Source organism: Nomascus leucogenys, chromosome 4 (genome assembly GCF_006542625.1).
Source record: "Nomascus leucogenys isolate Asia chromosome 4, Asia_NLE_v1, whole genome shotgun sequence".
Taxonomy (NCBI): Eukaryota; Metazoa; Chordata; class Mammalia; order Primates; family Hylobatidae; genus Nomascus; species Nomascus leucogenys.
Genome location: NC_044384.1, coordinates 80,383,077 through 80,406,212, shown reverse-complemented (window position 1 = coordinate 80,406,212; position 23,136 = coordinate 80,383,077). Strand labels below are relative to the sequence as shown.

General features: G+C 47.5%; 1 protein-coding gene across 3 annotated transcripts in view; it reads right to left on the bottom strand.

Annotated features, from left to right (window-relative positions):
* The window catches only part of CD6 (CD6 molecule), a 49,211-nt gene extending 45,846 nt beyond the window's left edge, over window positions 1-3,365 (bottom strand). For all 3 annotated transcript variants that reach the window (XM_003275241.3, XM_004087812.2, XM_004087813.2), the window contains exon 1: window positions 3,095-3,365. In XM_003275241.3, coding sequence (XP_003275289.2) covers window positions 3,095-3,143 — 49 coding nt within the window. In that variant the 5' untranslated portion in view covers window positions 3,144-3,365. The remainder of the gene's footprint in view (window positions 1-3,094) is intronic.
* Window positions 3,366-23,136: the final 19,771 nt, after the last annotated feature.

Below are 23,136 nucleotides of genomic sequence, written 5' to 3'. Positions count from 1 at the left end.
TCACCAGCCAGAGCACAGATGGCATTAGAGTCATGGAGCTCAGCACTGCCCTGGCGGGAAAGGCCTGGGTCTTTGTTACTGCGTCATAGTGTCACATCTGGAAAAAGCTTTCTTATAGATTGTCTGAACAGAGCACCCCCCCTTCCGCTGAAGAGAAAACATGGCTGGAGAAGAAAAGAAGCATAGTCAATGGTGAATTAGAGGCAGGACCAGGGCAGAACCTGGGGTCTCATGATGCCACCCCAACCTCCCCTGTCAAGGGCTCCTAATTCATTCTCTCTGTTCCTTCATCCTTAGTTGGCTGATCAGGAAACTGAGGCAGAGAACTGGAGGCTTGAATCTCTAAGCAACAGAAACCAACAACACAAAGCAAGCCAGGCCCAGAACCCGGGCCACCTGGGCAGAGGCCCAGGAGATAGGGCCTCGTGTGCTAGGGTTAGAAAGGGAAGAAGGAGGCTGGGCACAGTGGCTCACTCCTGTAATCCCAGCACTTTGGGAGGCTGAAGTGGGTGGATCACGAGGTCAGGAGATTGAGACCATCCTGGCCAACACGGCGAAACCCCGTCTCTACTAAAAATACAAAAATTAGCTGGGTGTGGTGGCACGTGCCTGTCATCCAAGCTACTCAAGCCTGGCAACAGAGTGAGACTTCGTCTTAAAAAAAAAAAAGGGAAGAAGGAGAGGGGAGGTCTGCCCAAGCACAGCAAGGTTTCAGCCAGGTCTGCCAGGACAAAGGAGAGCAGGATTCCACCTGCCTGTGGTCCCAGGGCAGAGCCAGGCGGCCCCACCCTGAAATAGTTCTTGGGGTAAAGGCCTGAAACTTCCACACGCACTTCATTCTCCCAGCTCCCTTTCCTCCCTCTTTGCCATCATTTTTCTTTCTCCTTCTTTTTCTCCTTGGAGGTCCTAGTCTCCTTTCCCCAATATGGTCGGCCCAACACAAACTCCCCACAAGCAGATGTGGGTCAACCTTGCCCTCTGAGGTCAGGTTCTGCTAGCGTTTGGGCCTGCTGAGCCAGACACAGAGGAAGAAAAGCTCAGGGACGCCTGGGGTGTAGCAGCTCAGCGTCCCTTATATCAGCCCCGGAGAGGGGCAAGGGGCTTCTTGAAGGTGCAGTCTTCCTCCTGCCTGGAGAGGCCATATATTTCAGCAGTAGGACATATACCCCTGGCAACCGTCAGGAGAGTTTACAGAAGCCGCGTTTAATGCTCTGAAATCGCAGAGTGAGGAAATTATTCCCTGCCCACGGTGTTTTCAGTCCTTCTGCAAAGTCAAGAAGAAAATAGCTACTAGAGCTAGAAGGCCATCTCCCCTCCCCTCCTCATCACCCCTTTCACAGAGAGGATGAGCTCTGGGTCTTCACGATCTTTTCACTTTTTGTTAAAGTGTAATAGAAATTGGGTTTTGCCACCATTTGTTTTTATGCTTCCCTTTACCTTTCACTTATGGCAAATGATATTGATTTTCCACTTATAATAATGATGTAAAGTTTCCTTTCAAAACTGAGCTTGCATTGTTAACAACAAGTGAGTCAAGTAAATATCAACACAGTTTCAAAACCATAAGGTGGATGACAGTACTGGGAAGGAGCAGGTCGGGCAAGAGCTGCCAGGGTGGGACAGACTGAATCGAAGGAGCTTGGAGGCTCCAGGACTACTTTGTTTGACCTCCCTGAGCTCTGCCCAGGTCTCTGGGTTCCCACCTCTCCTGTGGGCACCATTCAAATCCAGTTCTCCTGGCTGGCTGCTGGGCCAGCTGCCACAGCTCGGACGCCAAGGGCACCAATGCCTAGCTCAGCCCCTGGCCCTCATTCCTGCTGGGAAGCTGAGAAGGAGCTGGTCTGAAGCCCTGGGTTGGGGAAAATCTTTTGGACCCGACTTTACTCCTGAACCTGTGGCTGGGCTTCATGGGGAAGAGGAAAGGGGGCCACTCTCAGACAGTCTGTTTCAGCTCAGAGGCAGAAGGCAGCCGAAATCCCAGAGCTACTGCACTGGAAACTCCTGGTAGAGGTAGCAGGGCAAAGCTACATGCACAGAGCTGAAGGCACACAAACTCCAGCTCCCAGAGCTGAATGGCTTTCCCTGAACCAGTATGAGGCCACGGGCTTGGAACACATGCCTGGAGATCAAGGCAGAGAGGAGAGCACCCCCTGCCCAGAGACTCCCGACATGTACCCAGTCCTCCAAGCCAGCTCGATGCCCCCTCCTGACTGGGTCTTCCTGGGTCTTCCTGGGTCTCCTCCATCACAAAATGAAAGCACTTGGCTCCCTGGCTTCAGGGTGGACCCAGACTCCCCTGGCCCAGAATTCTGTTTCCACACCAGTCTCCCCAAACCCCAAAATGTGAGTGTTCAATGGGGTCAGGATCTCTTGCATCTCCAGGTCCCTGCCCAGCTCCGGCCAGCTTGGACCCTGCACTCAACAGGGGCCAGCAAGTATCTGGGGAGCACAGTCTAGTGCCCCAAACCTTCTGGCCATCTGATTCCCTGGCCCAGGTGGCCAGGTGCCTTGCCACTTGGGGGCAGCTTGAGACGTGGGGGTGGCCTTCATGCTCGCTTATGCCCTAGACTACCCCAGCTGGTTGTGCTGAAGCCATCAGCGCCTGGCTGTCCAGAACTCTCCCTGGCTTCCCTGAGTCCTGTTTTGGGCGGTGCTCTCCTGTGATTGGCCTAAGCCTACTGGACCCCAAGCCTCAGCTTCGGCGTTGAAAGTACCACCATCAATGGTCCTGCCTCTCTGGAAGGTGAACGGTTCGTTCTTAAGAGTTGGCAAGACATAGGAAATGGGGCAGTTCCTGAGTTTAAGGATGGGAGGGGCACCTCCCTCCTCACACCCTGGGGACCCATTGGTAAGGCACAAAGCATGCTTCCCACATTCTCTCACTCCAGCAGGCTTCCAGGCACAGCCCCGGCGCCTCGAGGGGCTCCTATGTCCTCTCCTAGCCCCAGATGCTGGAGCTCCGTGGTACCTGAGTATAGTCTTGGCTAAAAGATCCTAGAAAAGTGACCACAAGGAAACAACCAGAAAGGCAACTGAGAGGGCCGGACCCAGCTCCTCCAGCACCAGTGGCAGGAGATGAGGGAAGGGGGCCTACCTGAGAGGGCTGCCGTCAGCAATCCAGCGATCCCGAAGAAGAGCCACATGTCTGGAGCTGTCTCTGGCTGCTATGTGTGGCTGCCTGTGGGAAGCACCATCTTGGGGCCGGGAGGTGGACACGGCCGTTTTGCGCCCCTGGCGCAGGTCTGCTCTGCCCTTTGCTGTTCCTGTTCCTGTGTCTCTCTGCTGTCTCCTCTCCGACACGCATGTGATCAAACCCAACCTGTGAGTGGCTCACGCCTGCCTGTTCTGCTTGTGGTTTTGGTCTGTAGGAAGCTGGGCTGCTGTTACAGGGGCTGGTGGGGAGAGCCCCAGCTGCCTGTGCTGGGAGCCCACCCATCCAGGCTGCGCCCCAAGAGTCACGGAGCCGGACACATGCATGCACACGCATCCATGCAGACACACTTCCCCGAGGGTCTTCTAAGAAGAAGGGAAGTGGAGGGGCCATGCCTCATTTCTGGTGGCCCAGAAGAAAAAATCGATAACATAGTAGCTGCTCAATCAATACATATTGGAAGAGGGAGTGAATGACCCATTGCCTGTCCCAGTCCTTGTAATTTGGCTCTCTTGGATTAAATCCTGAGTTTTATCTTAATCTTAGGTGCAATGGTGGTTGGGAAGGAGGGTGTGGTTTTGCTGCACTTTTGGAGATAAGAGCCTAAGTCTCCCCTCAGAGAAATAGAAATTGGGAAGGGCCTGAGTGATGGCCATCCCACAAGTCCTTCTACAGGGAAGGGTGCCAAGGCCTTGTGGGAGCCACCCCCTCAGATGGCACAGTGGGGCCAGCTATCCCATCTCCAGGAACCAGACTGGGCATGCCTCTGTGGGAGTCAGGCATGGGAGCTGGGTCTACAAGGCTGAGCAGGATTTTGACAAGCAGCAATCATGGGAGGCCTCTGGGCCAGAAGGAACAGCAGGAGCGAAGGGCTGAAGGAAGGAAGCCCAGGGCTGCCTGAGAAACCCTGAGTTGCCCCATTGCACTGCAGCAGACTGATGCTATAGGAAGAAGGCAGGGACCAAGCGTGTTTAATTCCCATGGTACTCCCTGTGGAGCATACGGTAGGAGGTGAATAAATGTTTCTTGAACGAAAAAAGGAATAGATAATTTGGTTGTCCAAGCAGGACCCTGGAAGTGGTCAAATCCAGAAGGGGTTTGGTTCCAAATCCTGGCCCTGCCCCAGTTGGTCCCATCCCAGGTCCACCTCTCCTGGCCCTCCACTTCCTGCATCCTTGCTTGTCTTCATTTCCCCAACATGTGGAATGGGGAGGGGTCCTCCTTCATTGGGTTCGGTCCTAAAGGTGGGTGTATGCATTTGATGCGGCAAGTATTAGAGCCATGGGGGGCCAGGCGCCCCCAGAGTGAGACCCCTCCCAGTCCTGCCCCAGTGCTGGCACCTGCTGCTGCTGCCCTCTGGTGGAAGTCACTGGCAGCACAGGTTTGCTTGGGTGCCTGGAGCTCCCAGATGCAATTCCATTCATTTATAGAGACTTGGTGTGCAGAACTCTGGACAGGACTCTGTGGAAGCGAAAGAGAGGAAACCATATTCCTGCCCTCAAGGAGGATGGAGTTCACACACACACAAGCGACCAAACCACAGGCCAAGGTAGGACACACATAATGTGAGGTCTCCTGGTCCTAAGAGAAACCGGTTTGAAATGGGCTGGGAAGGATGGCTAGACTCCATTTCTGACAATATGGTAGACAGCAGATGCTGAAGAATTCTCCTAATACAAAACACCACAAAAATATTGTAAACCATCCTCTAAAATGTGTAGCTGAGGTGGTGAGAAATGAAGAAAATCATCAGAGATCAAAAACGACAATAAGCCTGGGCAACATGGTGAAACCCTCTCTCTGCAAAAGGTGCAAAAAATTAGCCAGGCGTAGTGGCACACACCTGTGGTCTCAGCTATTCAGGAGGCTGAGGTGGGAGGATCGCTTGAACCCAGGAGGTCAAGGCTGCAATGAGCCAAGACTGCGCCGCTGTACTCCAGCCTGGGCAACAGAGTGAGACCCTGTATATGTTAATATATAAAGACAACAAAAACCCAAAGAGATCACAGCCAGCAGAGAAGTATCTGTTGATCCAGTTGGCCAAGAGCTTCAGTCTCATGAACATGGACAAAAGTTAAAGCTGAGAAACAAAATCGAAGTGAAAAATAAAATCCAAAATCTCTGCCTTAAACAAAGAGCACTGAAATACAACATCCACAGTGGAGAACTCGGAGATAAAAATTCCTTAAAGCGAGCTGACACAGAGCTTGCCCAACTCGCATGGACTCTGAGTGGGAGAAAAATAAATGTCAACCCTGAATGCCCCTCACCACAAGTCTACCCACTAATAGGCCTGGAGGTGAAATTCATGGTGACTTTGTGGCAAAAACAACCACACAAAAAACAAACAAATAAAAAGATAACATAAGAATTTAAAGTAAGGTAAATAATAGCTCCTTAGGCACTTGGCAGAAAGAAGTGATAAAAATCTTCTCTGGAGTAACTCGTCCTGTATTCATGACTCAAAGAAATCCCACAGAAAAACTTCCATGGAACATGAGTTCACATGTTTGTAAAACAGAAAAATCATAAAACACAGGACACAAGGTGCTTTAGGTGAGAGGGGCACCAAGCAATAAACTAAACATGCAGACCTTTGAACACATCTTAGATGTTGGAATTATGGTATATATAATGTAAAATAATGATATTTCATATGCTTCAAGAATTAAAAGTTGGTAATTGAAAGTATAGATAAGGAACAAGAGACTATTTAAAGTGACCAGGAAGATTGAGGGAAAAAAAGCAAGCAGTTATGTAAAAACATAATTTTTGAAAATAGAAGCCCAGTGTACACATTAAACAGTAGATTAAGTCTCAGCAGTCTGGGAGGCTAAGGCAGGCTGATGGCTTGAGGCCAGGAGTTCAAGACTAGCCTGGCTAACGCAGTGAAAACCTGTCTTTACTAAAAATACAAAAATTAGCCAGGCGGGGTGGCACATGCCTGTAATACCAGCTACTCAGGAGGCTGTAGCATGAGAATTGCCTGAACCCAGGAGGCAGAGATTGCAGTGAGCGGAGATTGTGCCACTGCACTCCAGCTTGGGTGAGAGAGTCAGACTCTGTCTCAAATAAATAAATACATACATACATACATACATAAAAATAAACAGCAGATTAATATGGCTGAAGAGGCAACTACTGGGGTGAACATAGATTTGAAGAATTTACCCAGGATGGAGGACAGGAGGACAAAGTGATGGAAAATATGAAAGAGGCTAAGAGACATAGACAAGGAACAAGGATTTAAATATGTCTAATTAGAGTTCTAGAAGAAAATGGAAAATTTCTAGACTTGATGAAAGACACAATCCTCAGATTCTGGAAGCTCCCCCAATCCAAGCATGATAAATAAAAAGAAATCTACACCAAACATTTTTGGTAGCAAAACTGTTGATCACTAGATAGAACATGGATGAACGATGAAGTAGATGGGCAGCTAATATCTCAATACCAACAATTAAAGCCATGAGGCAATGGAACAATATCTCAAAGTACTAATAAAAAATAACTGTCAACCTTGACTATATTTCAAGTATAAGGTTTAAAAGACACATTTGCAGATGAAAATTGAGAGCATTTATAGCTAACAGACTCTCACCTAAGGGAATTCTAAAGGATGTTCTTCAAAAACAAGAAAAATAATCTCAGACAAAAAAGTCTAAGACTCAAGTAAGAATGGTGAGCAAAGAAATATGTAAACACAGAAGTGGATTAAATAAGCACTGATTGCATAAAATAATTACAAAAATGTCCAATTTGTGGAGTTAGAAAAAAATGAAATAGGCTGGACATGGTGGCTCATGCCTATAATCCCAGCACTTTGGGAGGCTGAGGTGGTTGGATCACTTGAGGTCATGAGTTTGAGAACAGCTTGGCCAACATGGCTAAACCCCACCTCTACTAAAAATACAAAAATTAGCCAGGTGTGGTGGCTCGCACCTGTAGTTCCAGCTACGCAGGAGGCTGAGGCAGCAGAATTGCCTGAAACTGGGAGATGGAGGTTGCAGCGAGCCGAGACTGCACCACTGCACTCCAGCATGGGCGACAGAGCGAGACTCTGTCTCAAAAAAAAAAAGAAAAAAAAATGAGATAAAACTAAAGAACCATAAAACAATAACAAATTGGTGAGGAGTGATCAGAGTGGGAAAGGTCTATTATTTGGTGTGAGGGCAAAATATTGACTAGCGTTTGACCTCATTCAATTAAACATGCATGTTAAACTAGTTGAACAATAAAATGGAAGTTGTTGGGGAGAGAACCCTGCTGTAAAGCCAAAGAGGGCAGGAAAGGAAAAGAAAGAAATGAAAGAGAGAATAGGACAAACTGAAGGGTTGGTAGGTTTCAGCAGGTAGCTCAGGTGTAGGGTGGTGGGAAGGGTGCTCTTGACAGGGCACAGGGTAAGTAGAGGCAAGACAGCATGATGTGAGTGTTGCTGGGGCTGGATTGACATGATACACCCTAAGCAGCCCATGTTTCACAGACTCGAAGCTTCAAAAATGAAGCTGAAAGGTGCACCCAGCTGGGTGTCTGAATCAATGAGCTCATTTTTATTTAGAACTCTTGGAGCAGGACCTTGTGAACTCAATTTGCAAGGGACACCCAGTGGCTCTGCACCCTGTGGAGAACTCAGGAGTTTTTCATTCAGACTATCTCTCTCCTGGCCTTGACCCAGCAAACTGGAATAGGCAACATTATTGAGGGAAGCCTGACTCTCCCACCAGAAGGAAGACAGGACCTAGAATTGAAAGGCCGCCATCCTCACCATGTGGCACATGGGAAAGTTTAATGCTGATGGGTACTTAGTGAGCACTTCCTATTGTGCCAGACACTTTACATGGAACCTTAACCCTCAGCTCTCACTACAACTCAACCAAGTAGATTGTGTCCTTAGCACAACCTTGCAGATAATGACACTGAAGTTAGAGAGGTAGTTAGCTCAAGATCCCACAGCTAAGAAGTAGTAGGGGTAGGCTCTGAACTCAGGTCTGTTTGGATGAAGACCCTGGGCTCTTAACCACAGGGGTGGGTTGTGGTACAAGCATAAAGGCTTTGGCTGAAACATGGCACCGTGGGCAGGAAAGGCTCTGGTTCTGTCAGACTCTAAATTTTGGACCAGCCCTGCTCCTGGGCCAAGACAAACCCACTCGTTAGTCTCTGGAATCCTGAAATTTCCCAGTCCTGACCACAGTCTCCAAACCAGCTACAGCCAAACCTTGTGTTTCCTGAGGCCCAGAATTTTCTACCCTGTTCTAAATATTTAGCATCTAAATGTACATACATTAGCTCTAATCACTTAGTCACTCATTCAACACAACTTTATCATGTGTTCTAGGTGCCGGGGACACTACACGGACCAAAACAGACAATATCCCTTTTTTTTTTACAGAGCTTACATTTTAGTGGGAGAGAAACATAAGCAACAATAGACATAATAAATAGGTTATATGCATAAAAAGAAACAGCTGTGTAAGAGAGGCTAGGAGTGCTGAACAGGGGTTACAATTGTAAATGGATAGTAGCTTAGCTTAGCCTCTTCCCCCTCAAACGGAGCCTGGAACAAGGGCTCGTTTGCGACAGGTTATTTGGGAATGTGATCCAAGGGAACAGGTTGAGGAACAAAGAGAAGAGAAATAGGAAAAGAAGGAAAGTCAATAAAAGGATGCTTCACTGAGTTGGCCACACTATGGACAACTAGTACTCGATCTCAGACTTCTGAAATGGTTCTCGTAACTATCTGCTCATGTGTGGTCTCCATTCCTACCACCCACTGCACCAGCACTGATATGGCCAATGGAGAGAAGCTGGCTAATGTCCTCTTGATAGTCGTAGGCCTCCATGTGGTAGAGCTTCCCTACTGGGCATTAACACACATCGTGTCCATCCACATCCCTCTACCCTAGATATCCTTGCTTCTGATTTTCCAGTCTTGTTCCTTCCAGGCCTCTGCCCAGGAGTCCACGTATATCCATACCTCCACTTGTTTCCATATACAGTGAATGACCAAAGGTACTATCCCATCTCTGCCCACTGCCAGTATTTCCCTTTACCATTGTCCTTCAGAGCCACCTCTGAGTGAGGCTATAGTATAGCTTCTATCCATTTCTGGCTAGTAATAACCTATTGTGCTGCCCCATTTGTGAACCAGGTCTGAAGTTTTCCACTTCTATTAGAAGGAGCTTTCTCAAGGCCATAGATGTGAGTTAAAAGAGAAATATGGGGCCGGGCATGGGGGCTCACATCTGTCATCCCCGCATTTTGGGAGGCTGAGGTGGGTGGATCACGAGGTCAGGAGTTCGAGACCAGCCTGGGCAAGATGGTGAAACCCTGTCTCTACTAAAAATACAAAAAAAAAAATTTAGCCAGGTGTGGTGGCAGGCGCCTGTAATCCCAGCTACTTGGGAGGCTGAGGCAGAGAATTGCTTGAACCCAGGAGGCAGAGGTTGCAGTGAGCCAAGATCACGCCACTGCACTCCAACCTGGGCAACAGAATGAGACTCAGTCTCAGGAAAAAAAAAAAAAAGGAGAGAGAGAGAGAAATATGGATGCAAAAGAGGCAGGTGCCATCTGTCCATGTAACTTACTTGTACCTTCTGGTTCTGTTTGGGTTTGAAGCGATTGTGCAGCTGCTGCCCCTCTCCCCAGATCTTATAGCCTGGTGTGTATGGCAATACCCAGTTTGTGATGGGGTCTTGTGGTCCCCTAGTTGTTGGTGACCCATCATCAGGCACAAGTCTCTATCAGGGCCCAGTAGCACCCTAGGATATGATTTTCAAGTGACAAGCATTTCTCTGCTGCAGGAGCCATGGCTTTGGTTTGGCACCCTAGAGGTTTGTGCTGCAAAATTCTCTTTTTTGGAGCCTTCCGGAGACTCCACATGGCACCCTTATCCATGTGGTATCTCAGATATGACTGAACACGATTGTTGTAGGGTGGCACAGCAGCTTGCACCATTGCCTGGACCTCCCACAGAGTCTTCTCTTGTGCTGGGCCCCCCTCGGCACTACTAGACCCCCAAGTCACATGATAAATGGTCCGACAGAATTCCCCAGGATGCTTTAAGATCCAGAAGGACCTACCCTGTGCTGTGCCTTGTTCTTACTGATGGGGGATGCAAGTTACGAAGGCTTGTTCTTTACCCTAGAGATAATGTCCCAGCATGCCCCAGACCTTGGGACCCTTAAAATCTTTCCCAATGTGGCAGCCACCAAAATCTTTTTGGAGCTTATTTCTCACCTTTTAGCATACAGAGGGCAGCAGTTCTCAAATTTTTTGGTCAGAAGAACCCTTTATATTCTTAAAAATTATGGAGGACCCCATAGAACTTTTGTTCATGTGGGTCATGTCTACCAACATTTATTGTATTAAAAGTTAAAACTGAGAACTCTGGAAGATGGAGAGTACAATCACGGGTACCAGAGGCTGGGAAGCGTAGTGGGGGCGGGGGAGTGGGGATGGTTAATGGGTACAAAAATATATAGAATGAATAAGATCTAGTATTTGATAGCACAACAGGATAACTACAGTCTACAATAATTTATTGTACATTTAAAAATAGCTAAAAGCGTATAACTGGATAGTTTCTAACACAAAGAAAGGATAAATGCTTGAGGTGATGGACACCCCATTTACCCTGATGTGATTATTACACATTATATACTTGTATCAAAATATCTCATGTAGGCCAGGCGCAGTGGCTCATGCCTGTAATCCCAGCACTTTGGGAGGCTGAGGTGGGTGGATTGCCCAAGCTCAGGGGTTCGAGACAAGCCTGACCAACATGGCGAACCCCCATCTCTACTAAAAATACAAAAAAAAATTAGCCAGGCGTGATAGTGCGCACCTGTAATTCCAGCTACTCAGGAGGCTGAGGCAGAAGAATCACTTGAACCTGGGAGGCAGAGGTTGCAGTGAGCCAAGATAGTGCCACTGCACTCCAGCCTGGGTGACAGTGAGACTCTGTCTCAAAAAAAAAAAAAAAAAAACTCACGTACTCCATAAACATATATATACATACACACACCTACTGTGTACCCATAAAAATTAAAAATTAAAAAAGTTTAAACAAAAAACTGAGACATTTAAAATATTTATTTAATACATTTTAAAATATAAACAACAAACTCATTACATATCAATATAAATAACACTTTCTGTGAAAAATTACTATATATCCCAAATCCCACAAAATTATTGGGGGCCGGGCATGGTGGCTCACTCCTGTAATCCCAACACTTTGGGAGGTCTAGGGGAGCCGATCACCTGAGGTCAGGAGTTCAAGACCAGCCTAGCCAACATGGTGAAACCCCGTCCCTACTAAAAATACAAAAATTAGCCAGGTGTAGTGGTGGGTGCCTGTAATCCCACCTACTTGGGAGGCTGAGGCAGGAGAAAAGCTTGAACCCAAGCTGCAGAGGTTGCGGTGAACCAAGATGGTGCCAGTGCACTCTAGCCTGGGTGACAGAGCGAGACTCCGTCTAAAAGAAAAATAAAATTATTGGGATATTATTGTTTTATATTTTTGCGCATGTCTTGAACATCCAGCTTTGTAGAAGCCACCCGGATTTTCCTATCTGCTTCTTCATTTAATTTGTGGAGATATGTTATTTAGATTGAAGTATATGGGAAAAAATCTGGTCTCACAATATGGAGCAGATAAAAGGAGGAGTATTTTAATAGGCTTTTAAAAATAATTGTAGATATTCTTATCTGATATTGAAAAGAAAAGTTGGCAAGTGATTGTTTCCAAAGGTTAGCTCCAGTGTGAAATCTGAAATCGTATCAAAGACCTTTTATATATTTTTAAAGTCCATTGTTCTATCTTGTACTTTGAATGCATCTCTTATCCAACCCATGATTTTGTAATAACATGTCTCAGTCATTGTGGAACATACTGTTCTACAGTCCATTTTTAAAGTCCGTTGTTCTATCTTGTACTTTGAATGGATCTCTTATCCAAGCATGATTTTGTAATAACATGCCTCAGTTATTGTAGAACATACTGGTTCACAGATGCAGAAGTTATTCCCATCTTCCAAATGTTGACATATTTCGTTACACAGTATCGAAAATCACATTCATTGATATCATCTCTGATCCCATCAGAAAACTTTGAGTATTGGGAAGATGTCAAGATCATGACACGGGTTTTCTAACATTTGAATTTTTACTTAAAAGTTCTGATTTCATCAATGGCAACAAACACTGTCTTTTTCTTTCAAGTGACAGGCTCACTTTGTTCATTTTCAAACAATTGTCTGCCAAATCTGTAAGTCTGAATAACCATAGTTTCAAGTAAAAATGGTGTTCCACGGGGGAAAACGTTTAGTTCAGCTGGCAAATCCAAAAATAGCACAAGTGCTTTTTTTCCCAGAGCAACCTTCATATTGTAGTACTCAGCAGGAGTGCTTTTTGCTTACTTCTCATTTGTCACATAGAATAAAGATTGTGCTTTAATAATATTAATAATAATTTTAACTGCTTTGTTAAGGACATTCTTAAATAAAAGAACGCATCCTCTGAATGCAGAGGATGAAAAAATCCAACAACTACTACTGCAGCTGGATGCCACTGCTTTTTTTTTTTTTTTTTTTTTTTGGCAAGGTGTCACTCTGTAGCCCAGTCTGGAGTGCAGTGGCGTGATCTTGGCTCACTTAAACCTCCACCTCCCAGGTTTTAATGATTATCCTGCCTCAGCTTTCTGAGAAGCTGGGACTACAGGCACGTGCCACCATGCCTGGCTAATTTCTGTATATTTAGTAGAGACAGGGTTTAGCCATGTTGGCCAGACTGATCTCGAACTCCTGGCCTCAAGTGATCCACCCACCACAGCCTCCCGAAGTGTTGGGATTACAGGCGTGAGCCACTGCGCCCAGCCTGGCACCAAGGCTTTGATTCATGTGAAGGCACAAGTGGTTTTACTCATCATTGCTTTTGCTCCAGGCAAATTATGTCAGTGAAAAAGGCAAATTGTATCTTTATGTTTATATGCAAATAATTTTGAACTCATGGACCACTGAAAGGGTTTCAGGGATCCTTAGGGGTTCATGAAGCTCCCTTTGAGAAGGGAGAGAAGAACCATGGTACTCAGAGCTGAAACTTAGCATCTTGAATATCCGACCTATTTCTTCTCCTAAGCATTACTTGAGACACGTAAGCTCTCTTCAAGGGGCAGCCCAGCTGTCTGTTCCCCCTTATGTATAGGATTCCAAGGTGCCTGATCAGTTTCCATTGAAGTGTGGTGTCCACTGAACCCAACACTCTATGAAGGAACTAATCAGCCTGGGGTCTAGCAGAGTGAGGTCTCTGATACCAAATTTAACCTTTATTATAACAATCAAAGCCTCCGAACTACATTAGAGGAACTCGGGAAAATTAGGAAAAGAAACAAAGTCACCTATAGTCACACTACCTTGACAACCACTGTCATGCTGTAGCCTAGGGTGGCCTAAAGGTTGACTCATCCTGAATTTACTGTTGTTGAAAAAATCCCAAGGGTATTTTTTTGTCTTGATGCTGCTAAGCCACATCATTCTGGCCCTTTCCAGTTGGGTCTTAGGTTCCCAAGAGGGGGACCTGATATTCAGATCTGTCCGCTTCATTCATATAGAGCTCCCCTGTCAGTGGTCTAGAATCCATTGTCCAATTGGACTAACCCTTCTAGCTTCATGTGATCTGCACATAGAATGCATCCATGTCAATGACTCTTTCCTAAATTCCCTGTTGGGGCTTAGAAAATGATACCCCAAATAAAGTCCTCCACAGTAGCCTCAGAAGCAACCGTTTTTCTCTAACCTTCTGCCCTCTTGTCTCTCAGTCCCATTCTCCCCCAAGATTAGCCATAGAAACTGGAATCCCTCTTCCCCAAGGCAGGTCATAGACACAGACCCTTTTTCCCCCAAAGTCAGCCATAAAACCTAATTATATTACTCTACTCTAAGTTTCCCTCCACCTTTCTTTATAAAAACTGGCCATAAAGAAATTATCTTGGTTTGGCTTTGTTTGACTGTATGCAGGTTGTAAGACACCCATTCCAGAGAGAGCCCCGTCCTACCCCCAGAAGGAAGGAATGCAGCACAGAGAGGCCAAGAAGAATCTAGAACCCGGGATACCTAGAAGAATCTAGTCAGACAGGTCTTGTTTGACTGTATGTAGGTCGTAAGACTCTCATTCCAGAGAGAGTCCCGTCTTACACCCAGAAGGAAGGAATGCAGCACGAGAGGCCAAGAAGAATCTAGACAGACGGGCCTTGCTAGGTTTCCCCACTCAGTCCGTTAGCATTAGATCATACCCTTAGGGAGCCTGGATAGCTCAGTCGGTAGAGCATTAGATCATACCCTTTTTGTTCAATTCTGTATCTACACAGCTGTCCATACTTTGCTGAACCTAAGCATCAAAGTGGACAAGTTCCCTCATCTCTTTGGGTCTTCACTCTGTAGCCTCCTGTGTACACAGGTTAAATACATCTGTATGCTTTATCTCCTATTTATCTGCCTCTTCGCTGAGATTTTTCAGTGAACCTTCAGAGGGCAAAAGGGAAGTTTCCCCTTGGTGCCCCCACACCCCATGGGAATCTTGGATTACAGTTCTTGATGGTGAAACCACCCACATTGATGATGCATCCCTTCTGTATTAGTTTTGTAGGCTGCTGTAACAAATTACCACAAACATGGTGGTTTAAAACATCAGAAATGTCTTCTCTCACAGTTCTGGAGGCTGGAAGTCTGAAATGAAGGTGCTGACAGGGCTGCCTTCCCTCAAGGGTCGCTAGGGGAGAATCTGTTCCTGGCCTCTTTTACCTCCTGGTGGTAGTGGGAGTTCCTCGGCATCCCTTGGCTTGTAGTCTCTCTTCTGTGAGGGTCTATCCAATCTCACTCTGCCTTTCTCTTGTTCGGGCACTTGATATTTTAATTTTTTCCCAAAGCTCTTGTGTCACTTCATAGGGCATTTCTGACAGCTGTTGGGGTCCATCCCAATAGTCAAGAATAAGCTCCCTTCTTCAAGATCTTTAATTTAAGCAAATATTTCACCCTACGAGGTAATATTCACAGGTTCCAGGGATTAGGATGTGGACATATACTTTTGTGGGGGAGGCACCATACAGCAGACATTAATTTGTAGCAGCAGTTTTCAGCCAGGAATAATTTTGCCCCCAGGGGATGTTTGGTAATGTCTAAGACATTTTTCGGTTGTCACAACTGGGGGGGATGGAGTGCAGCAAGCATCTGTGAATAGAGGCCAGGAACGCTGTTGAACACGCTACTGTTCACAGGACAGCTCCCCACAGCAAAGAAGTATCTAGTCCAGAGTGCCAGTGGTGTCGAGGTTGAGAAATTCTGAATTACTGTAAATTAGTATTATAGTATACTCTATCTGAAAAGCAACTGCTGTCATCCCTGTCTCTAACTCTTTTTCATTATCGCCTTTATTACGTGTGACATTAAATCTATTCTATCCTATATTTATTTGCTTGTTGTCTCTTTCCCATAACCACAAGGGCAGAGATTTTTATCTGTTTCATTCACTGTTGTGTCCTCAGCACCTTGAACAGCACTCAGCACATTGTGAGCACTCTCAATATTTACTCAATTTATTAGTTAATAACAGTGCAGATATTTCCTCTCTCTCTCTCTCTCTCTCTCTCTGTCTCTGTCTCTCTCTCTCTCTCTCTCTCTCTGTCTCCAGGGTCTTGCTGTGTCGCCCAGGCTGAAATGCAATGGCACAATCACGGCTCAATGCAGCCTTGACCACCTGGGCTCAAGAGATCCTCTCACCTCAGCCTCCTGCCTGGCTAATTTTTAAATTTCTTGTAGAGATGGAGTTTTTATTTTATCTTGTTTTTTGAGATGGAGTAGATGGAGTTTTTATTTTATCTTATTTTTTGAGATGGAGTCTCGTTCTGTCGCCCAGGCTGGAGTGCAGTGGTACAATCTCAGCTCACTGCAACCTCCACCTCCTGGGTTCAAGCAATTCTGTCTCAGCCTCCCCAGTAGCTGGGATTACAGATACACACCACCACACCCGGCTAATTTTTGTATTTTTAGTAGAGACAGGGTTTCACCATATTTGTCAGACTGGTCTCGAACTCCTGACCTCAGGTGATCCACCCTCCTCGGCCTCCCAAAGTGCTGGGATTACAGGCGTGAGCCACCGCACCAGGCCTGAGGTGGAGTTTTACCACGTTGCCCAGGCCGATCTCAATCTCCTGGGCTCAAGCGATCCTCGCCTTGATCTCCCAAAGATCTGGGGTTACAGGCATGAGCCACCACGCCTGGCAGGTACAGACATTTCTTGAGCCCTTACTCTATGCCAGTCACCATGCTGGGTTATTATCTCTTTTTGATACTCACCAAAACCCCTCTAAGTATCATTTTTCTCCTCCATTTCTCAGATAAAGAAACTGAAGAGGTTGGCCGGGTGCGGTGGCTCACGCTTATAATCCCAGCACTTTGGGAGGCCGAGGTGGGTGGATCACGAGGTCGGGAGATCAAGACCACGGTGAAACCCTGTCTCTACTAAAAATACAAAAAATTAGCCGGGCGTGGTGGTGGGCACCTGTTGTCCCAGCTACTCGGAGAGGCTGAGGCAGGAGAATGGCGTGAACCCGGGAGGTGGAGCTTGCAGTGACCCGAGATTGCGCCGCTGCACTCCAGCCTGGGCGACAGAGCGAGACTCCATCTCAAAAAAAAAAAAAAGAAAATAAAAAAGAAACTGAAGAGGTTAAGTTATTGCTGAAGATCACACAGCTCTTAAGAGGTCAAACCAGGGCCCTTTCTCTGGTGACCCAACTCCAGAGTATTCCCTTGGAGAGGATGTGACTTCTAGGTACCAGGCATGGTGTCAGGCACTGAAACACAGAGGAAGAAAACACGAGCCCTGTCCTCAAAAAGTCACTAGTCCAGTGGGAGAAACAGGCAAGTAAGCAGGCCCGTGTGACATGAGTTGCCGTGAGGGATGATGAGGGAGAACTGATGTAGGCTGGATGTTTGTCCCCCCAATCTTATGCTGAGATGTATTCCCTAGTTTTGGAGGCGGGGTCTGACAGGAGGTGACTGGATCATTGAGGCAGATCCTTATGAATGGCTTATCACCATCTCCATCCCTTATGGTAATAGGGAGTTCTTGCTCTGTTAGTTTATGGGAGATCTGGTTGTTTAAAAGACTCTGGGCTCTGGGGTCTCTCCCTTCTCTCTCTTGTTCTCTTTCTTGCCGTGTGACATGCTGGCTCCCCTTTGCCTTCCATCATGATTGCAAGCTTCCTGAGGCCTCACCAGAAGCAGATGCTGGCACTATGCTTCTTGTGCAGCCTGCAGAACCATGAGCCAATTAAACCTCTTTTCTTTTTCTTCTTCTTCTTTTTTTTTTTTTTTTTTTTTTTTTCTGAGACAGAGTCTTGCTCTGTCTCCCAGGCTGGAGTGCAGTAGCACAATCTTGGCTCTCTCTAACCTCCACTTCCCAGGTTCAAGCAGTTCTCCTGCCTCAGCCTCCTGAGTAGCTGGGATTACAGATGCCCGCCACCACACCCGGCTAGTTTTTGTATTTTTAGTAGAAATGGGGTTTCACCATGTTGGCCAGGCTGGTTGTGAACTCCTGACCTCGTGATCTACTCGCTTCGGCCTCCCAAAGTGCTGAGATCACAGGCATGAGCCACCACGCCCGGCACCTCTTTTCTTTATAATTACTCAGCCTCAAGTATTTCTTTATAGCCATGCAAGAACAGACTAACACAAGATCCCAGCCTTGAAAAATCAAGGGAGACTACTCAGAAGAGGTGACATCTGGGTCAAGTCCTGAGGGATCAGTATTCATGAGTCCTGGAAAGTTCTAGGCTAGAGGAGCAGCATGTGCCAAGTTCCAGATGAAAGGCAGCTGGAAGCTGACCGTGGCTGAAGGCAGGGTGGGAGCAGGAGACATGGAGAGAGAGCGGTCAGAGATGAACTTGGGAGTTGGTCTGGAAGGGGTTGATCCTGGAGGGCCTGCAAAGTTGGACAAAGAAGTTGAGACTTTGTCCCGGAGAATCCAGAACCAGAGGGTGCCCTTTCAGGGTTTCAAGCACGCTGGCTTCAGTGCTGAATGTGAACCGAAAGGTCCTACTGCAGTGGTCCAGGAAGGGAATGCTGGCTGCCCAAACAGGGACAGTGTTGTTGTGGGGGTGAGAGAGAGATGGGTGGACACAAAAGAGAGTTGCCAGGCAACACCAATGGAAATTAGGGGCAGGACCCTTGGGGATATCTGCAACAGGGGGCAGGCATGACTGCAATCCGTTTTCTAAAAGGTTGGTGAGAACGAACACTTAATAAAATTATGTAAGAAGGAAAAACTATCTTTGGCAAAATGTTGCCTCCCCCTCCAGATCCCAGTCTGTGGATGGCCTCACTCCTCCTGGGTGCTAAGGGACCGGGAAGACAATATGAGGATGTATCCTCTACTGTCATCCTCCCCACTGGGGGCCATGGCCTTCCGCAAGCCAGTCCACAGTCTTTGTCTCATCCTCAGCTGTGGCCCTGGGAATGTCCTGCTGATTCATTCTGGCCCCATAGGCTTGGAAAGGTGTCTGCTCTGTCCTACTCCTTTCAAGGCACCTGGCTGTCCTTGTAGTCATGGGGATGGGGCGAAACAGCAGTTCTCAACCTTGTCCTGCCACACCACAAGTAAATGATGTTCCACGGGCAGCCACATGTCTCCATTGGGAATGGGAATGATGTGTGGACAATTCAGCGGTAGGTTACCTGCAATTCCTGGTGCACCTGCTACACACCGGGGCATGCTGGGACTAATCACCCTGGCGTGAGCAGGATGTTGGGATTGGCCACTGCAGCATAAGAAGCTGCTGTGGATGAATTCCTGCATAGCAGTCCAAAAATTCCCCAGACTGTCACCGTCCTTCCCTCTGCTTTGCCTCTCCTCATTCTGTGGCTATTATGCTTTTATCCAGGTGGCTCAATTTTTTAATTTCCACCTACTGTCAAGCCCAGGATCACCCTATAGGTGTAAAGAGTAGGTTGGCCAGGTATAAGAGAAATACAAATTGTTCTGCAGGTGTGAGGCAGACCTTGGCTAGATCTGGGGGATAACCTTGCCTCAACTGCAGGGGCACCTCTCGGTCCTCCTTGCAGAGTCTTGGTGAGGCTGTGTGTATTTGATGCTCACCTGTGAACTATAAAACCTGTGGGCAACGTAGCAGGATGGTGCCAGGGCATTACTAAGAAAGTGTACCTGGAAAGTGAAAGTTGGATCAACGTTTCATTGCTTTATTTTTTTCAACCACATAAAGTAATTTTGCTGGGTTTTAAAAGGTAGAGCTGGGGGCCTAAGTGGTTAGTGAAGTCCTGCTTTTGAACTTCCTAAAATCTGAAGTCTCTCACCCTGCCCTGGCAGAGTGCCATCAGGAAAATCTAGGAGACTCAAGAAGCCACTGCACCTAACATCCTCATTGTGATCATTGTGATCTCTCTAAGAACGCTCGCTGATGACGCAGCCCCTGTGCTTCTCACACTCAACAGTAGCTGTGTTAGATGCACAGGTAAAAAGGCTCATTTTCACCAGCCTCCAACCAAGGCTTTGGCAGGGACACTTCAGCATGCCACCACACCAGACAGCGTTGCTGCCCTTGGCTGTCTGTGGGCATGCAGGCCCAGAAACGCCAGACCCTCTGCAATTTCAGGAGTAGCCAAAAGTCTGGATCTTCATGCTAATACTTCTGATTTTTTTTTTTTTTTTTTTTTTTTTTGAGATAGAGTTTCACTCTTGTCGTCCAGGCTGGGGTGCAACGGCACGATCTTGGCTCACTGCAACCTCCGCCTCCTAGGTTCAAGCAATTCTCTTGCCTTAGCCTCCTAAGTAGCTGGGATTACAGGCATGTGCCACCACGCCTGGCTAATTTTGTATTTTTAGTAGAGATAGGGTTTCTCTATGTTGGTCAGGTTGGTCTCGAACTCCTGGCCTCAGGCGATCCACCCGCCTCGGCCTCCCAAAGTGCTGGGATTACAGGCATGAGCCACCGCGCCCGGCCAATACTTCTGAATTTTTAAGGAGATAACTAAAACTTCAAAAATGTTTTAAAATTAAAAAACAATATGGCCAGGCACGGTGGCTCATGCCTGTAATCCCAGCACCCTGGGAGGCCGAAGTAGGTGGATCACTTGAGGTCAGGAGTTTGAGACCAGCCTGGCCACCATGGCGAAAGCCCGTCTCTACTAAAAATACAAAAATTAGCTGGGTATGGTGGCGGGCACCTGTAGTCCCAGCTACTCGGGAGGCTGAGGCACGAGAATCTCTTGAACCCAGGATGCGGAGGTTGCAGTGAGCCGAGGTCGCCCCACTGCACTCCAGCCTCCAGCCTGGGTGACACAGTGAGACTCCATCTCAAAAAAAAAAGAGAAACAATAACAAAAGCTACAACAAAACTCAACACCATGTGACTAAACACTATCAGAGCCAAACCACATAGGCCTGTGGGTCACAGCCATGGCCCACCAGCTCTGGGGCTCCTCAGTTCTAAGATTCTGCTCTCCAGCTCCCTCCCACTGGTCATCAGTGTTGTAACTCATGCCCTGGGTGACAGTCATGTCTGCTTTTGGAACATTACTTCTCCTATCTGCAAGAGGCAAGTCACCCCCACCTTCTCCCCAGCTAAATGTGTCCCCGGGACTTTCCCCAGTGAACCAGCCCAGGACCTGGCCCCCTGGTACCTTGGAGATGGAGGCTGGGCAGTAAGAAAGACGCTGGGCTGAATGCGGTAGCTCATGCCTGTAATCCCAGCACTTTGGAAGGCCAAGGCGGGCGGATTACCTGAAGTCAGGCATTTGAGACCAGCCTGGCCAACATGGTGAAACCCCATCTCTACTAAAAAATACAAAAATTAGCTGGGCGTGGTGGCACACGCCTGTAATCCCAGCTACTCAGGAGGCTGAGGCAGGAGAATTGCTTGAGCCTGGGAGGCAGAGGTCGCAGCGAGCTGAGATCGTGCCACTTCACTCCAGGCTGGCCGACAGAGTGTGACTCTGTCTCAAAAAAAAAAAAAAAAAAAAAAAAAAAGATGCTGCACTCCTCTTTTCTTTGCTACTTTCCTCTCCTGGGTTTTTCTCTGCAGGCCACACTGCTTTTAGAAGCCTTTCCCTTCATCTACCACCCACTGAACATCGCTGACGGCAGGCCAGCACTCTCTCAGCTCTCTGGGTAAGACTCAGCTCTCTGAGCTGAGTCTGAGCTCATCTGCCAGCCTAGTGATCTTGCCAAGAGAGGAAGGAGCTGGATGTGATGTGATCTGAACTTTGTCACCATACCGTCACAGCTGGTGACCTAAGCTTCCTCCAAGTCGAGGGGTGGTGCAGCTCCATTGAAGCCTCCTCTTCTCTTCTCCAGGCTCTGCCCACCTCACGAGAGCACGTGGTCCTGACTGCAGTGACCGAAGGAGACCCGGGATGGAGGGCTCTGCTTTCTCACCATCCTCTTGGCCTGGCTTCTCTAACATGTTAAAAACTTAGGGTGGCTCACAACTGTAATCCCAGGACTCTGGGAGGCCAAAGCGGGTGGATCACGAGGTCAGGAGTTTGATACTAGCCTGACCAACATGGTGAAATCCCATCTCTACTGAAAATACAAAAGTTAGCCAGGCGTGATGGCATGCGCTTGTAATCCCAGCTACTCAGGAGGCTGAGGCAGGAGAATTGCTTGAACTCAGGAAGCGGGGGTTGCAGTGAGCCGAGATTGTGCCACTGCACTGCAGCCTGGGCAACAGAGCAAGACTTGGTCTCAAAACAAACATACAAACAAACAACAAAAAAAAAACCCTCACTTTTTTTGCTGGTATCTACAGTGCTTTTTTTGCTGGTATTTATAGCTTTTGTGAGACTCAGTTTATTTGGCTTTTAGCTTTCCTGATATTATTCTTACAAATTTTGCCTTGGGACACTCTTTCCATTCATTGATTCAGGCAATGCTTATTGAGCACCTACTATTTGCCAAGTACTGGGAAGCCATTGAAAATAAAACAGTGAAGAGTTAGAAAAGTTCTCTGATCTGATGGAGGGCCTATTCTACTGGTGCTAACTGAACAAGTAATATGTGCTCTGAAGACATTAAAACAAGACAAAGTGATGGAGGATGCTGAGAATCCAGTAGGCAACTACTTAGATGGGAAAATCAGGGAAGGTCCCTACAAAGGAGACATATCTGCTGAAACCTCAATAAAGAGAAGCAGCCAGCCATGCAAGGATCTGGAGGGAGAGCAGTTATGGCAGAGGGGTCAGCAAAGACAAAGGCCCTGAGGCAGGGAGGAGCTTAGCATGGGAGGGGAACCTGGGAGGCCGGCTGGCTGGACTTGAGTGAACATGGGGCTGAGATGAGGTCAGAGGACAGCAGAGGCCAGATCCTCCTGGGCTCCTAGGTCAGAGTGGGGCTGGTGCTTAGGAGTGCTGAGGCTGACTCTGATTTAGTCTGAGGTCGGTGTCCTTCTCAATCCCGACTCACTTGTGGTCCTCTATGGCCCGCAGGCTTGTTGAAAGTGCCCCACTTCCTTCCTCACAGCAGCCTCTGTGCAATCTGAATTGCGCTGTGAATTTCCCTGCCACTCAGGAGCCCGGGCAGGGCTTCACCCCTAGTTCAGTTACCAGGAAGCAGTCTTTCTCCACCTTCTTGCCCTAGCCCCACTGGGTCTCAGTCTCTGCATCTGTGAAATGGCTGAGTGTGACCAAATGATGCAAATAGCCTTTCCACTTCTTTCTACCCGTGGCGCCTTGGAGTTTGACTGGAAGAGGATAAAGCAAAAGTGAAATCCTGGCGAGAAATGAAACTGAAAGAAAAAATTCCTCCTGGCTCTAAGGAGGCCAGCAGAGGGGGTTTGGGGTAGGAGGCAGAGGTAGAGAAGGAGGGAGGTTTTTAGAAAGCTGACCGGGCAGGAGCCCTGTGACCCAGGCTTTCACTTCTCCTAAACACCCAGTTGTGCCATGTGATGCAGGCAGGGGACTGCGGATAGCGCCAGTGAA